At 43.6% G+C, this 17,248-nt stretch overlaps 1 protein-coding gene across 3 annotated transcripts in view; it reads left to right on the plus strand.

Annotated features, from left to right (window-relative positions):
• Positions 1–17,248, plus strand: part of TRABD2B (TraB domain containing 2B) — a 279,252-nt gene that overhangs the window by 153,918 nt on the left and 108,086 nt on the right. For all 3 annotated transcript variants that reach the window (XM_068690371.1, XM_068690372.1, XM_068690370.1), the window contains exon 4: positions 15,634–15,808. In XM_068690371.1, coding sequence (XP_068546472.1) covers positions 15,634–15,808 — 175 coding nt within the window. The remainder of the gene's footprint in view (positions 1–15,633; positions 15,809–17,248) is intronic.

Here is a 17,248-nt window from a genome sequence, read left to right on the forward strand (position 1 = left end):
TCTGTTTATCTTAGTTATCCACTGCTATTAAAGACTCTCAATGGAGCAGAAATCTGCTTTCAGACTAGTCTGATAGTTCATGGCAAACTCTGTGATTCTCTTTTAATACTTAGGTTCCTCTTTATTCCTTCCCATTAATTCTATGGAAACTTGGTCTTTGGATGTCTTCTATTTCTTTTTTTGGATAAATGTCCCCAGGTTCCTGTCTCAGGTGCAATGACTTGCTTAAAGGGGACCTGTACAACCTTTGGCAGTATTATATATGTTTTGCCAATGAAAGCCTATTAAATCATGATAGCAGTTTACCATCAGGAAATGGAAATCAAGGATAATGATGTGACCTCAAGAGAGAACTGAGACAGTGTGAGCTCAGTTTGTCAATCTTTGTGGAGGCCTCTGAGACTTCTTACCTTGCCATTGTTATCTTGTGTTGTGCAGGGCTCCGTGAGCCACTTTTTGCTCAGAGAAACAGCTGAGAAAGTGAGGATGGCCCTGGTCTGCCTGTAAGGCAGCTACTCTCCAAAATGTGGATGCTTTCATCGTGGTCTTGAATGCCCCTCTTAGAAGTTCTAGGTAGGAGTATAAAAGACATCCACTGCAGCTTTTCCATGTCATCTATCACCAAGCTAACCTGCCCCTCAACTGGGGCAGACAGACATCAGCTTGGACAATTGGAGGTCCTTAAATTCTAAACAAATGGTTGTATCTCCTCTTTTTCCCTAAGCAGTTATTATTTTCAAATAGTAGAAAGAGCGGTTGATGGTGATGAATGGGATCAAATCTCTTTGTTCTCGCAGTGAATCCAGTCCTAGAGAGCGAAGCATTGGTTCAGCATCCCTAATCAGGACGTGGCAGTGTGGTTAACCTGGCAGTACTAAAGGAGAAGTCTGTGTAGCACCAAAGCTGCCAGAGCTGTTCTTTCTGGGCAGCCCTGAAAAGTAAAGGGAGGAACCAACTCAGGTAAAAATATGTCTGTAAGGATGTGATATGTGAATTATAAAAGGTAGAGAGCTCAAGACTTTAGAAGATCCTGGAGAAGATAACTAACAATTCCTGTAATGTGAAGGCATGCACATGAGATAAACACATTGTGATTTTGAAGAAATCCTCCTGCAAGATGTGCTAATGTAATTGCCATGGATACAAAGAAAGAAATACCAATCATAAAATCATGAAGACAGTCTTGACATCTGGATGTCTTGTGTCATCTTTTTGGGGCTATCAAACAATGTAATTTTGACAACGTTTTTTCTCAGCCTGGGTCCGTGAGACAAGTTATGGCCTTTCACACTGACTGCATTGACTCGCAGACATCTGCGATTTGTTGACACAATGTCCTGTAACAGACCTGTGTTTTAGACTTGAGAGGCACAGAACGCTGTAAAAACTTTTTTATCCCTGCAAATTCTTGGATCAAATGTGAGTTTAAAAACAGTGTTAAAGGAAGAAGAAAGAAGCCATAACCAATGAGAGTTCAAGCAGTGGTGTTAGTCATGGTCCCAGAGTACACACAGTTGATAGAGATTATAACACTTACAGGCCATGGAAAATTAAAATCCCTGTATGTATACTAGTCCCTGCAGAACTCTAAATGTTGTGGAGTATTTTCATCTCTTGGGTTGTTGTTTTTAATTTGGTTAAAGAGGTTTTTTGTTTCGTAGTGTTTTTATAAACCAGCTTTATACCATTTATTTTTAATTGCGTGCAGAGCAAAATAGAAAATTAAAACCTAAAATAACTCTCTATGCAGGTCAACTTTTGCCAGTGGTAATTCCAAAGTTTATTCTATCTATTTTTTGCAAGGATGATCTCCCTGCCACAAAGTCTTTGCCATTCAGTTATCAAATTTGATTAACCTGGCTTAAATATTACATATGAAGCATTCCCATGGCATTTTTCTTTTGAGCCATTAAATCTAAGCACAGGGATTTATCACGTGCCATGAGTTTATTGCGGTCTTCATCAGATGACAAAACTGATAGGCCTGCAAGTGCAGAAAAACTTTGAATATCCCAAGTTGGATGCATCATCACTTGAACTTCTGGGTTCATTTGAGGGCTGTTTATAAGGTTACTAGTGCCTGCTGGTTGCTTGAAAGTTAGTGGGAGCTGCAGGATAAAGGTCAGTCTGTCCATCAGTTCCCTCAGTTCAAAGCCGCTATTTTCCGTAACTGTAAACATGCTGGAAAGTTTCCTAGACCAAAGCAGGAGTTCAGGCACTGGGTCAGAGGACAGCTCCTTCGGCACCCCGGGGAAGGAGATGGGGACAGGGACAGGGAAGGGGACAAGGAAAGGACAAGATCACCTCAGGGATCTGCTCCCTGTCTTGGGGCTGGAGAGTCCAATTTAGTTGGGTTGAGGTGGGAGCATGTCCCCAAATCTCTGCTGTTTTCCTGTCCTGGAGCAATCAACACTGATGAGCACTAAAGAAATTCTTCTCTGTTTCATTTTTTTTATTATTTTTTATTTTAATTAAGAACAGTGAAAGTGGGAAACACCTCTCCTTTCCTGTGGTTATATTACATTCCTCATTCCTTTCTCTCTCTCTGTCTCTATCCCCTTTTTTTTTTTTTAATTTTGTTTCCAACTACCATTTTTCTGAACATATAAATCCTTATTCAAACTTAATAAAATTTTAAGAGGCTGAGTTTATTCAGTTAGACTGTGACCCAAAAGTGGAGTAGGAAACATCTCTCCCGCTTGTACAGCCTTCTGCAAACTCTTGGTTCTCTTGTGACTTTTTCAATCAAGAGACTTACACTAGATTTTCTGGGCAGAAAGTCAACATGATATGGAAGAGAAAATATTCTAAGATAAAGATAGGATAGGTTTATTTTCCTTTATCTCCGGACTTTTTTCCCCAAATAAATCATAGTTTCTTTCTCTCCTTTTGAAAAAAAGTTGTCTACAAGTGAAGAGGCATGAGATTAGATCAGCAGCTTTAACTTTGGTATTGTCTGAAGCTTTTACAAAGGAATTAAGGTCAGCATGTCCAGATGCATTAAAATGCAAAAAGAAAAAAAAAAGTGCAAAATTAGAAAACTGTCTACCTCCAGAGAACACTTGCTCTTACCTAAGACAGTTAAAAAATTGCCTAATAAGCTGAAGCCTTGGTGAACAAGAATTAGAGTACAGAACAATTTCTCTTGTATTTTGTTCCCTAAATCTGATGTAAAAGTCTTTATTTAACTATGTTGAACTGGTACCTGTAGAGTTTTGGGTTCAGGGGTATCTTGTACCCATTAATTCTGTGATCAATTTTGAGATGTTCAATTGTTTAAGGACAATTCTGTAAAGCAGCTTCATCTTTGCCAGCATGGATTTGCTGGTTCAGTGTTTCCTTGTATTCCTTTGTATGCTTTATAAAGAGGGGATGATGAGGGTATTTTTCCTCTAACCCTTCCCAAAGACTATACCAGTGATCTCCAGATATTGTTTTTCCTCTGCTGTCCTCAACCATTCTTCTGACCTCAGGAAGGCTCCTGTCCAGGACAGGATAGTTTCTCCTCTCTCTTTGCTTATTTGGCATACCAGAGGCATGTGGCTGCACTGCTTTTATTATAGACAGTTTTCTTCAAGCCAGGTCCCACTCCTTGCATACTTGTTATTTGCCTGTCCCGTTCAGGGTTATCGATACAATGCAAGGGTCGTACCTGCCATTTATAAAGCATCTTTCATCCAGAGACCTCTTGTGTTTTGTGTGTGTTTTGGGCTGTATTGAAATAATTGAGTGTATTTCCGAATGAAAATGAACAAATCAAGCTAGGCCAGTGAATAACACAGTTTAGATGCTTTCTGTTCACCTGAGTTAACAATCTTCATGTTGCCAGGAGAGGTTATGTTATTGCTTCATCCTACACAGAAAGGCAGGCTATGCAATGAAGTTGTTTGGTGATCACCTCAGCCTTGCAGATATGTCTCAACCCCTTTTGGGTGCTGAGGGCTCGTTGTGACTCCTTCTTATAGCTCTGCCCATCATAAACAACTGAGCTTTTTGTATAACTTGCTGGTATGATGTCACCTGTACCTTGAATTGGTTCTGCAGTTCAAAAGTCCATGGATTCGTGCTGAAATGCATTGTTTGGGTAGTGGACATTGCCTTTTGAAAAGCATGTGGTGATCCTGATATTACAGACCCGTATGATAGCAGCATGTCAGTAGTCAGCCTCCCTAAACCACAGAAAAGGTTTAGTTCATCACTTCACAATATACTTGCTGTTTATAAACAGGTTGTGTTATATACCCCTTTAAAATGTTATCATTCTGCATTTAAACCTGTCCTTTAAGATTTAAGAGTCCTGATAATTCTAATTGTATCATTAATTTGCCCCATTCTCATTTTGGATAAAATATGACTGGATTTCTGGCTCACTCCTCAAATCAATGAAAGCTATCTGTGGAATGCCCCAGCTTCAATAAATGCAGAAACACACAGCTGAAACCATTAGGTAGAGTGTTGAATGATAAGCAGACCTAATTTGTCCAAGGAATGGAGTTTTATCTATGGTAAAAGAAGATAAATCCTTAAACTGAAGGCACAGCTATTGTAACACAACACTTTGGAAGCATCTTATCGTTTTCAGCTGTAACAAAGTGCAGACGAACTGGCACAGCTTCTCGTCCTTCCAGCGAAAGTGATTATAGGCTTTTCAGCAAAGCAAGTGCAAGGTTGTCCCAGGCACCAAGTGAGCTGGTCCCAAGAGTTTCTGGGTCCAGGTGAGGGGTCGGTAACACTTCCACAAGCGTAGGTTGCTGGTGAAACTGATGGCAGTCCCATCGTTGCTTGGGTGTTTGGTGACATGCGTTCAGATCTGCTTGTGCTCCAACGGCAAGCAGAGGATGTCTCCCGCCTTCTTGTCTCTTGGCTGTAGCACAGGATGCTCCCAGAGAGATGTTGCTTTCCCAGAGTCCAGAAGAGCTCCTGATCAGCTGTGATGGGGTCATTCGTTCTTTCCACTTGCACCTGAGTCACAGCTTCGTGTCTTGGTGTATTGTGAGCATTTTGAAACAAAAAAGCAGAAGGGCGGCCAACGTTTTCAGAGTCTAATTTTCATATTATGTCAGAACAGGATTTCAGATTGGAGCAATATTGTATTTTGGCTTATGTGTTTTAGAAAATTGGTTACAGATCCAGATTGTGAAAGTCTACTTGTTGATGACAGTGCTGGGGAAAACACTGCAGAAATTATTTTTTTGTGAATTATCTGGAACATTCCCAGATAATTTTCATGCTACAGGTTTTGAAAATAGGTTCTTGCTTGGAAATTTTCATTGTATGCTTGCATTTAGCATTGTCTAACTTGGAAGTTCCTTCTTTCCTCTTTTCTGTTTCCATGGAGAAGGCAATGGGAGAGTGAGAGAAAGCAGGAGAAAAATTGGAACAAGACATTTAAAGGCAAAGATTTTTCTTTCAGAGACTGCTGTGTTACTAGAAAAGAAACATTTGCTTACAGAAAAGGGCTGATTTACATTAAAAACATTAAGGATTGTTGACTACCTGTATTACTTAGTAAGGGAATCAACTATAAAAGAGCATGAAACTGACTGGGAAAAACATTTGGAGTTGGTGGTGGTAGCATGCTCCTTTCTGTGCATTGCTGTATGTTTGCTGTAAAGCATTTACTGTCCCTTCTTTTTAAAGAGCTGGTTTATGAAGTGTTTCTTGGAAAGACTTCTTCAAGAGAAATGAGAAAGACTTGTTGGTTTTTGAAACAATATCTTGTGAGTTGAATATACAAAATGTTTCTTCTCTCTTTGTGTTTTATCCAGAGGATGTGTTTGTCATCTCATTAAGACAGGGAGGGAAAAAATGGGGGGCCAATTTGGTTGTCCCAGCTGACTTGGCAGGATTAGTATCCAGACATTATCTGAAAAGTTGTTGTTCTTGGGTACTCCTTGACACAGCTTTTCCTGGTCCAACACTTACTGTGCAAGAGTGAATAGTGAGCCCAGTAGACCAGGTTCACCAGTGTAAACTGGTTTTGCTCCCCAATAGCAATTTCAGACCTGGAGCTTCTTTTCTCTGGGGGAGATGATTGCTGATAAGCCCAAAGTCAAGCCTTGTACAGTTCTAACCACTTAGTAGTAAAACAGTTCCAAGGATAACTAAGCATGATTTGTCTCTATTTAACTGATTGCACCTAAATTATTCCTTACTTTTTTCCTGATTGCTCCCTGTTCCATTTTGAATTGCTTTCTTGGCAATGTTCTGCACCTTCGTGTCTTATCCTAGACCTCCCAAACAACCCCAGAGTCCCAATCTCACACTAGTTCAAAAGTCATCATCTCGCCTCTGGTCCAGCTGCTGTTGCGTTATCAACCAGCATTTCCCTTTTTGTTCCTTGATAAGTTGTGTGAAATTTTGCAAACCATATCTTTTGGGTCATGCATCCCTTGGGTTAAAATCAGGTTGCAAACTTCAAGTAAGCATTCAGGCTTTCCCTAGCACCCTACCAAACGCGTATGGGAAGAAACTCATGGCAGAGCCCTGACAATATATGCTCAAGATGAACAAACTCGCGTTTGTACCCACTGCTGGCCAGCTGATCTCCCACTGTATAAGAGAAGACAAAATGAAAAATACCTTAGGAAAAAGAACTGCAATGCCTTAATAAACAACCTTCTGGCCCCATTTTTTTTTTCACTTTATTGCCCTGCTTTGCCTTTTGATCAGTACCTTTCCTTGGGTGTCATGGCAATATAATAGGTGATGGTTTTAGTGTCAGAACAGAAGAAAAAATTCTTTGTCAAAGGAAACAAAGCATTTGGAAGGGAAATAGAAAAACTTGAACTTTTCCATATGTTTGCAAGCTCATGAAAGCTGGCCTCAGAAAAATCCCAATGTTAAACGGGTTTTAAGTGGGGCAGGAGTTATCAGTCGGTAGTTCAGATTTACCCTCCCCACTGAAACCCAAACCTTTATTTGCATACACTGCAGGCTTGTCATCCTTATTCAATTAATGAGCAGGTCCCTGTAATCTGGTCCTAAATATACACTGCATAGCTGGGTGAAGCTTGCAGAAAGGGGGCCGGGATCATTGTTCTGGCTGTTTTGTTAAGACTTCTTTAATCAAAACATTCGTTCAGATAGAGGGGCCGGCTGCATATTTTGGCATCGCTACCAAGGGGAGCAGGGACAGGCTTGGGGTGGGGAAAGAGGCTTTGGGGGAGGGGTTGGTGTTGCTTTTTTTTTTTTTTTTTTTCTTTTTTCCCCAACTGCTTGGAAAGCAACTATTTAGCTGGTGTGGAAAAACAAATAGAAAACACACATGGAGGTCATGACTTTGCAGGGATTTGCTGAAAGTCCTTTTTTAGCAGGGATAAAAGTATCACCCCCCCCCCCAAGCTGTTTGTGAGGTGCACAACCCATCCCTGTGGCCTTTCTCCTTTTTTTTTTTTTCCTTTTTTCCTTTTTTCCTTTTTTATTTCTTTTTCTACAGTCTATAGTCAGGCCAGCAGTGGCTTCTGAAGCTGCAGATTATTTTTTTTTTGAAGTATAAAGTGTTGTCTTTAGAAAATTCAGTACTTCTCAGCCGACTTTTCCTTTCTTGGTCTTCTTTGATTTGTAATTTTCCTCCATCTATAAGTTCAGATGATCCTGCGGCTCATGGAGCTGAGCTTGCTAATTTGAAACTCAAAGATCTCCCTTTTGGACACTAAAATTGCCGTGCCATGCTAAGAGATACCCAAGCTAGCTTTTAATCAGGTAGGCCAATTACAGAAAGCTTGCTGGCGAGACCTGCAATGCATCTGCAACACATGGATGAACTCTGAGCAGCGATGTGGGCGGGCAGGGGTTAGCTCACAGCCAGACGTGGCTGCCCTGACCTGGTCCCAAGAAGCAGAGTTGCTCTTACACCAAATCTCCTTGTGCTCTTGGGCTGTGTCCTGCAAGTTTTTTCCTTCGCTCACTTTCCTTCCCCTCCATTTTGCTTTTTTTCCCCTCCAGCCTCATCCTGGTATTTTCGGTGGGCTTCTGGTGCTGCCCTCTGCCCTGCAGTACTGGGTTTGGGAGAGCAGGGGAGGCTCTTCTCCTCCTCTTCCTGCCATTGCTGTTGCCAAGGAAAATGGTACAGCCAGGCTGCCTGCACCGTTCGCCTTCTGCCCTTTTTCTTGGCAGCAGATGAAAGCAAGAACGCATTGAAAAGAGCAGGGCTGAGCTTGCTGGCTTGCAGGTGTGAGACACCCCGACCTCAGCTGCTGCCCAGCAGCCCGAGCACCAGGGCTCCTTAGCAGTGCATCGCAGCCCTCTGAAAGAGAGGACCGAGAGCAGAAATGCTGAGAAGCACAGCAACGTATCCAAGTTGCAATGAGTCAGAGCCAGAAAATAATTCGGGGTTTGTGAAGCCCCCTCTCCTTCAGCTCCCAGTCTGCTAGACCACACTTTCTGCTGAGGGAGAGGCGACTGCCCCTTGGCCTCGCAATTTCTCAGTGCTGTTTCCTGCGTTCAGGGCTTTGGGACACTACAGGGTCTCGCTAAGCCAAGGGACACAATGGAAAATCCATTCCTGCGGTGGAAATGCTGAACTGGTCCAAACCCCAGAGCAGTTCCCCAAGGGCTCCCTGGAGCAGGGGTGGCCGCAGCAGGGCAGCATGGTGGGCGAGTGGGTGGGCAAGCGTGGGTGGGAGAAGCTCGCCTGCTTTTTGACATCCTCCCAAAACTTCAGGCCGCTGGCTGCAGTGAGGGTTGTCTCTTGAGAACTGCTCTGCGTTCTGCAAAGGCAGTGGGAACAAAGTTGGATGAGCACGGATTGGGAATATGTTAAAGCTTTCTGTGATTTCCAGTCAGACCGTGTCTGTATCCAAGTTTGGTGTCAGGGCATGCTTCTGGTAAACCAACTTAGCAGCACAAAATCCACCAAACTGACACACCTATCCTGGCCCTGTCCTCCAAAATGTGCTGGAAGTGCCTCTGACCTCCCATCATGGGTAGATGTTTGCTGTGGGAAAGTAGAGAAATGGGGCTGATTTATCCTGAAAATCTAAGACTCCTTTTACAATCTACTCAGGCTTCTAATATATTACTGCAATTTGTGGTGCTTAAAAATTAGAAATTGTCACCTTAAAGCAGCAGGCATTGAAGGACGGGCTAATTGCAACATGCCTGGATCAGACACCGTTTTGCAGTCCTGGTTTCCATTTCGCATAACGAACTGGAAGCTTGTCTCCTTGGCAGCTGCCAGCTTTGGGCTGAATCAGAAGAGCCAGACGTTTTTGGCCAAGGTCTCCATCAGGATGGAAACTCAGGAGTGCTGGAGGAAAACCAGCCGAGTCGGCAGCAGAGTTTGTCACTCCAGCAGCCACGTCCTCCTCGTGGAGCTGCTTCCTCATGCAGCCCATTTACTTTGCTGGATTTGAATTCTTCGTATCAGAGGCTGCAGTAAGTGGATATTGCTCTCCCAGATGCCAGAAAGGTTCATAAATCAGAGAGAAACAGGTGTCTTCCCAGTCCAGGGTAGTATATTTTGCAGCAATGCAATAAAAAACCACAATGCCCTGTCAAGGCTGGCTAACAGGAGGGTATCCTCCCTTCATAAACGAGTGATAACTGGAGCTCAGATGTCAGCCTCTGACCCAGCAAGTGCTGGTGTGAATTTAGGGCTGTTCAGTCTCCCGGAGGAGCTGGCGGGTTTCAGGATGCTGCTTTGGCTCTCCGGAAGCCCGCGTAAGCCGCGCTGTCAGCTCTTGAGATTCTTATCTCGGGTATTGCTCTAGACCTTATAAAAGTTCCTGACCTGCTGGTACAGGGAAAATCTTGGGAAGCGTTATCCTTTACTTGTCTCCTGGCCTCTGCCCACGTAAAGCTAATAAACCAGGCAGCTAATGATATATAATGGATATCATGTTAAATAAAGTGTTGTTGGTGGTGTAACAACTGGAGATAAGGATTACTAGCGTGGAGGCTGAGCTGTCCTGTCAGGGAAAGACAGATGGGTTTTGTGTTTAGGTGCGGGACTGGAACTTGAGAAGCTGATGGCCTTGCTGTGGTCTTGTCTCGTGACTTGGAGCGAGTCTCCTCCTGTTTTCTCTGTCTAGCCTGTGAACTCCCGGGGGAGAGGGGGACCATAAGGCATTATTATTAGGAGATTCCCCTGCGAGGAGCAGTGATGGTACTGTACATGGGGAGGTCTGGAGTTCAGTGATGCACATGTCGTGAGGCTGGAAAGCCATTAGTTGTCTGCTTACTGGGAGACAGGGAGCGAGGAGTTTCTTCAGCTGAGAGGGCTGAGCAAGACAGAGGGCGACAATGTCAGGAGAGGTTTCAGGAAAGAAAATTTTCTCAGACCTTGTGACTTGAAGCAATCAAACTTCACCTCAGCTGTGGCCTTTATTTTCTAGGGTACCACTGGTGCCTAACCCCAAAAGAGGAAAAACACAGTGATGGGCTGTGTGGGCATACGCTGATATGGAGACTGGTTGCTTCTGTATATTTGAAATCATTCTGCTCCTAAATGGGCTTTCTGAGACCACTGTATTATTTTCCATGGCAGGAATTGATTGGCTTCCCATTTCCCTACCTGAGCTTCTTCTCCATCTCTAGCTGAATTATGGATGAAGGTCACTTCTGCACACACACAGCCAGTGTCAGCCCTTTAACCTGATATTGGTGGTACTGATTTTCTTTTGACATAATCCTATTGTTTGAACAGACATTCCAGGAATAGGCTAGCATCAGTGGAACAGAATGAGGCTAACAGGGGTTACTGAAGGAATGGGAAATGGGCAGAAATGTAACATATAGTAGTAGGAACAAAAACACTATTCCTCCACATCTGATTATGATTTGATACTGGACTGAATCTAGAGCAGTTCCACTGTAGCCAGTGGATCCAAAGCAGGGAAAAAATGTTTTACAAAGTTGAAGGTGCTTATATGTGTCCAAAAAATTATTTTCAGATCAACATTCACAGCTTTGGCATTGTGCCTCTGCCCAGAAAATTTGTCCAAATATTAAAAAATAGTAAATAAGAAAATGTATTTAAATGTCATCCAGTGTTTATGAAGTTTCAGCTGAACTTTGGCAGTCAGCCCTAACTGTGATAAAAGACCCTGCACCAATATATTTTTCTTTTCTCTCTTTTTTTTTTTTCCCTTTCTCTCTGTTTCTGTAGACAAAGCTGACAGCATAGCATAGATCTTGAGATACGGCTGATACATTTTTTCTAAGCTAAAGTATGTTGTTAGCTCTTATGCTAATGATTGCAGCAGAATCCCAGCCTCCTTCCACAAAGTATTTGTGGGAAGAGAGGTTACCGCTAAGCGTCATCTTTGATTTTGGATCTTGCTTTGGGTCCTGTCTTCTCCAAGTAGATTCAGCCAGTGCCTTGTATGTAACATCTGTTCTCAGGTCGGAAAGTCTTGCTGTCCCCATTTTACAGATGGGCTTTTGAGAGACAGGAGGAATAATGCCAAATGCTTCAAAGATACTTAGTGGAGGTTAAGTGCTGAGTTTGCTTTGAAGGTCTAAACCCAAATGACAAGTTTGTGATCATGCATGAGATTTGTATTGCCCATGGGAACAGACCCATTTTTTCAGGATAGTGTCATAACCACTCCACAACCCTTCCTCTTTCTTCTTCCTAAAGCTCCTACTGACTTCAAAGGTGAAGAATTATGGCCCGCATCCCACAGCACTGTGAGCTCGGACATGTGTGCAGACCTTTACCCACACATATATTCCATCAGGGATACTGACTCAAGTAAAATTACACAGACTTTGGTGGGGGGATTTCTGAAAGACTGGGACTTACCCTCTTTTAGGGCTCATATTTCCTCCTTTAACTTCGAAAGCTTGACTAAGAAATGCACGGTGTACCTAATGACACCAAGAGTGACACCCAATGACTAAGTCTGGAGTCCATCTGTACTGCACATTGGAGAGCTGTAGTCCAGGATAAATATGAACAGAAAAAAAGCAGAATTCTAGTTGCCTCAGTCAAACAAAATATTCTTCCTTTTCAATAGCTGTGGGTGAAATATATTATTGAGTTTCCATGGGAAATACGTATTTTTGTGTGTGTGTATATGTCTGTATGAGTTGGTTGGATTCTCAGAAAACTGCATGGCTTGCAGAGGCTGACTACAGAACCTCTTTATCCCTTCTAACACGTATCAACTGCAAAGCGAACCCAGGTGATGGGTTGCACCGTGCTTTTCTGCTGATCCAAATCCTGCTTTCCTGGATGAAGAGCAAAGTAAGAAGTTAGGATTTTTCAACAGTCCCATCATGCAGCCCACTATGCACTTGAGTACTGATAGCAGTAGTCAGCTACTATTGCAGAGATGGTCAGTCCCTTGCCCATTGGCACAGTGAATGTTTCATCCATTCACGCAGCTCAAAATGACAAATACCTACCTTTAAATATTAAAAATAATTCTTACACTGATTTGAAAGAAAATTATTTGATGAAATGGACAGGGAAGGTGCATCCCTTTGGTGTGTTCATCAGCCTCTTCTTTTTAAACAACAAATTTTCTTCCTCCCCTCCCCCAAAAAACATTAAATCCCGACTGCGGTTAACAGCTTCCTAATTGCATGCGACTGTTTCTTGACTTCCTGATCCCTGTCTGGTAGTTAGGAATCCAAAGGGTTTCTTAAATCAACAGGAGCAGCTGCCTCCTTGAAGCCAGGCATGGTGTATGTCACCGGCTGTGGAAAGGAGCGGCGATACAGGGAGGAGCGGAGGTGATTAATGGGGCCAGTGTCGTAGCTCAGAGTGTGGTTGCACTACTGTGTACAGCCGTACTTACTTCAATCATTTATCTTCCAGCCTCTGCCACACACACGCACAAACATACACAGGCACAGTCGTTTTTTTGCCAGTGATGGAGCAGTCATTGGAAATACAGGAACGCACAAGGTGCAGAGGGATCCCTAGCTGGTGATGTGCCTGTGGGGTTGATGCCTTCTTTCCTCTTGTTCTTTGGACGAGCATGAGAAATGCTGACAAAACCCAGTCCTTTTTCTGAAATTTATCTCTCTGTCCTTAGCAAACTCTTTCCCACAGAAGGAATACAAAGGGAAGGAGGAAAAAAAGGCAAAAAAAAAAAAAAAAAAGGCAAGGAAATGGCTCCATTTCAGGGACTATATTTTAGGTTAGGTAAGGAAGGGAACCAAACTATGAGTTGAATGTGAATGTAGGACTGCAAGTGTAGAATTTGCATGAGCTGAAGCCATTCGATCCCCAGTATTGCTGCTCCTGCCTTGTGCAAGTCATCCTCACAGGCAGTGCTGTACCTTGCTCTCCATCAAGCACTGCAGGTGATCCGAGAGCAGGTCCCCATTGGTTCCCAGCCTTCGCTTCCCTTCATCCAAAAGCAAGGGAGAAGAGACTTCTCTTACATGGGTGTTGAGCCTTCAGATGTTCCCAGAAAATGTCACCTTCCATTTCGGTCCCCCAGAGCTCTCATGACTCCTGGCTCAGCTACATCATCCCCTGAAACACAGGGTACAGAGGAATTGCAAAGCCTTGTGATGTCCCTATGGACCAATAGCAAGTGTAAAATGGCTATTTATTCCTCAAACATTATTCCTACAATAATCTCTCACTGCTTTTCACCAGGAATCAAAGCTGCTGCATCCTTTGCTATCGTAGCCAGTGATGTTTTACCCCTCTGACTCCAGCAGGCTGCTCCTGCGTCCCTTTGAGACAAGCACAGGCCCTTGCCAGACAGCGAGGCAGCTTCCTTGTGCATTAACAGGAAACTGGTGTCTCCAGTTGGTCTGGCTTAATGGCACTGTTGTTACTGAGTGCTGGCAAAGGGCTAAAATGAGAACAAGGTGCAAAGAGCATGCTTGCTCTGACGACTTTACAATATACATTGGAGAAGCCAAGCCATCCTGGAGAGCCGGGAGGAAGGAGTGACTCAGGCTAATACAATTAAATCCGTAAGGAGGGATGTGCTGTGGGAAGTAGGGTGATTTGGCAAAGCAGGTTGGGGAATCACAGTGTTTGAACCTCAAAGGTCCACCTTGTCCTCCTGGCTGGTGCAGGTACAGCGGCAGGTTGCTGTCGGCAGCATTGGGACTCTTGGCTCTGGAGATGTGGTGCCCGGTTCTGGCTCACCCAGCTGGGTACGGCCCTTGGTGCAAATCCAGGGCAAAGCCTGGACTTGTCCTGCTGAATAATGCATGGTGAGAAATCTCAGCTTCCCCGTCCCCCACACACATCAGAAGAGTTGTAGCTGTAGTGAAAAAGCTTTGAGAGCCACTGGGAAGGTGAAGGTTGGTTCTTTCCCTAAGACTTGCTGAAAGCTTCTGGAGAGACAATCTGAGCACGAATGTGGGAAGAGGCAAAAGTCATTGTGGTAAAATCATGCGGCCACATGGGAAGGTAAGAGGTGGGCTGAAAAAAAGAAGACTAAAGGCAGGTTCTAAGAAAATGAGTGCAGGAATCTGGTATAGTAGAAAACCAGAGGAAGAATTAAAGCAAAAGAGCCCTTGCATCAAGTATTTCAGCACACTGCTTGAGGGATGTTCCCCTTATGGACTGTGCTTGCAATACCATTACCACTGACTCAGATTAACACTGGAAATCCTGGCAGCTTTACATTCACCTGGGGACTCAGAAATCCAAATTGGGGTTTTGCAGCATAAGTTGCTTTCCAGTGATGAGGCAAAGAAAATCACTGGAAGGTGCCTGGTCCTGTAAACAGTCACCAGACACTGTCCACCTACAGCACTTCTCTCTGCACTGTAGGCTCCCATGTTCTTGTGGAAGACCTTGGGCTCGTTGTGTCAAAACAAATCAACTGTCCTAAAAATCAGAGACTTCTGGCTTGTCTGTCCTTTATAGCTGGGGTTTTGGCCCTTTCCTGGGTTTGCTGCCCTTGCTTGAACAACCCAAATGATGCTTTGGGTTTTCACCATGCTTCTTTGTGTGCGAACTATTCTCCTTCCAAAAGTAGGGACTAAAGGAGCACGTCTTGTGGAATTGCCTTCCTCTCCCCCAGAATATCAGGGATGTTCTAGGGACTTATGTGTTGCAATTCATGGTCTTTTCTAGTGAGATCTAATAGCATCTAAAACTGAGGGAAAGGTAAGGAATTTTACCACATTTACATCTTTCTTTACATCAACATTTCCTACTTTTTTAAGTGTTTGGCTTATTCAAAAGCAACATATACAAGCCAAGTCTTGCAGCCCTTAATTAAGGTCAAGGTGACTTCAGCTGAGAACAGATCAGAGGACTTGTTCTGTTATTAATTACCCAATGAACTGAGTTGAAAAAGCAGAGAAGAGGTTTTGGTAAGTTACCCAGGTGTAATGCCTAAAAGCTCAGTCTGCTGAAAGAATGGAGAAAAGTCAAAATGAATTTAAGTTCCATTTAGGAAACGCTTGCAGCCTGCTGTTCCCTTCCGAGATGAAGAAGGGTACCAGCTACTCTGAAAAACTGCTTGTTGTTGGGGTTTTTGTTTGTTTGGTGATTTGTATATTTTTTTGTACAATTCCCAGTAAGCTCACATCCTCTGGTGTTTTTTTCAGCAATGTTCAGATGGCTCAAATAAGACTAGATTAAAACCTCCAGTGTTTTCGAGATTACTTAACTGTTGTCACATGTCCTTTTTGTAAGCCCATTGTCTTTAACGGAGCTTGGTGCCTCCAGCTGAGCCTGTGCGTCTCTCTCCACTGCAGGTCCCTAATTTCATCAACACGACGCTCCCGCCCCACGAGCAGGTGACGGCTCAGGAGATAGACAGCTACTTCAGACAGGAGCTCATCTACAAGAGGAATGAGAGGATGGGGAAGAGAGTGATGGCACTTCTGAGGGAGAACGCAGACAAGAGCTTCTTCTTTGCCTTTGGAGCAGGTACAGCAGTGCTCGGTTTTATTTGGATATCGTGATTAGAAATAAAGTGGTTTGAATGCTTTGGGGTTATTCCTCTGGTCGTGCAGGAAGCTTTCTCAGGGGATTGGCAGAAAGGCTTTTGTCTGTATAAACCTGGTTCTAAAAAATGAAGCGATTTGCTGCAGGAGGTGGGCCTGGGTCTCTCTGAGTTGTGATCAGGCTGTGCTTTCTGTTAGATTGTCCTGGTAGAGCAGTGAAGCTGTTAATACTTCTCACAGCATCGTGTTTGTTCCCTTCCTCACTCAAACCTCTTGGCTTCTTAGGTTGTGTTTGCATCGTGGTTGTGTTGGTGGCAGTGGGTGTGGGGTGCTTGAAGAGCCTTTGAATTTGCAAGGTCAGGTACTGCTGGCAGGGAGGCTGGGGGAACACAAACCTTGCTGTGACACCTGTGGCACCAGTGTGTAGCTCTGGGTCCTGGGCTGGCATTTCAAACCTGGTGTTTCTGTTCCATGTGTTTCTTGATGCGACTTAGCTGCTTTGGTGTGTCCCAAAAGATTGGATGCTTCTGAGCCTTGTACATGTCTGTGATTTACATGTATAGCTAAACAGCAGCGTTTTAAGTCTCTAAGTAACAATCCACTGCATCCCTCTGCCTGTTTTAATTTTCTCCATGGAGAGTGCAGAAAGAAAATGTCTCTAGAACTTCTGTACATCTGCAACAGCACACACAACTGTCCCGTCTCTCTCTTTTTAATTATTTACCCTTTCAAATGGAATTCACGTTTCTGTGTGATAAGAGCATAAATAATAACTGCTCAGGCCCCTGCTCAGCAGAATCCTGAGTGCCGGCTTCAGTGGTTCTTTAAACTGTCCTGACTTCAAGGCAGTTTGAGATTTCCATGCTGAGAACTGATCTGCTCCTCCTGCTCCATCTCGCTAACAATTTCTCATTTTTGACAGAACTTTGCTTCTCATCCCATGGCTCTCACTGTGAACTCTGGCAACGACTTGCCTCTTGCTACTCACTTTGGTGGGAATTCTGATTAAAGACTGCAGGCTTTCGTACAGATAGATGCATTTTGATGTATTTATTTTTTGAGTGGATCCAGACTGAATTTTCCCAAGCCTATTTAATCTCAAGCTTGCCTGATATTTCTGTATGAGGAGTCTTGCTCATCTGTTTTTACAGTAGGAAAATATGTCATTATGGTTTATAATTGGAAAGGGGCTAACTTTGAGAAGAAGGAAAAAAAAAAAAGCTTGTCTAATCTGTGGAGCTAGGTTTATTGGAGGTTATAGTATGTGATGGGTCTGATGGAGTCTCCAGTTCAGGAAGTCCCTAAGCAGGTAACTCCTGGAGCCAGGAGGACAAACTGGGCACTACTGTGTGTGGGGTTTGGGCTTTCAACTCCTATCTACATCTGAGAGCAGCTACCCGAAACAGCCAGGCAGCTCTGCTTC

The sequence above is a fragment of the Anas acuta genome, chromosome 8 (genome assembly GCF_963932015.1).
Source record: "Anas acuta chromosome 8, bAnaAcu1.1, whole genome shotgun sequence".
Classification (NCBI taxonomy): Eukaryota; Metazoa; Chordata; class Aves; order Anseriformes; family Anatidae; genus Anas; species Anas acuta.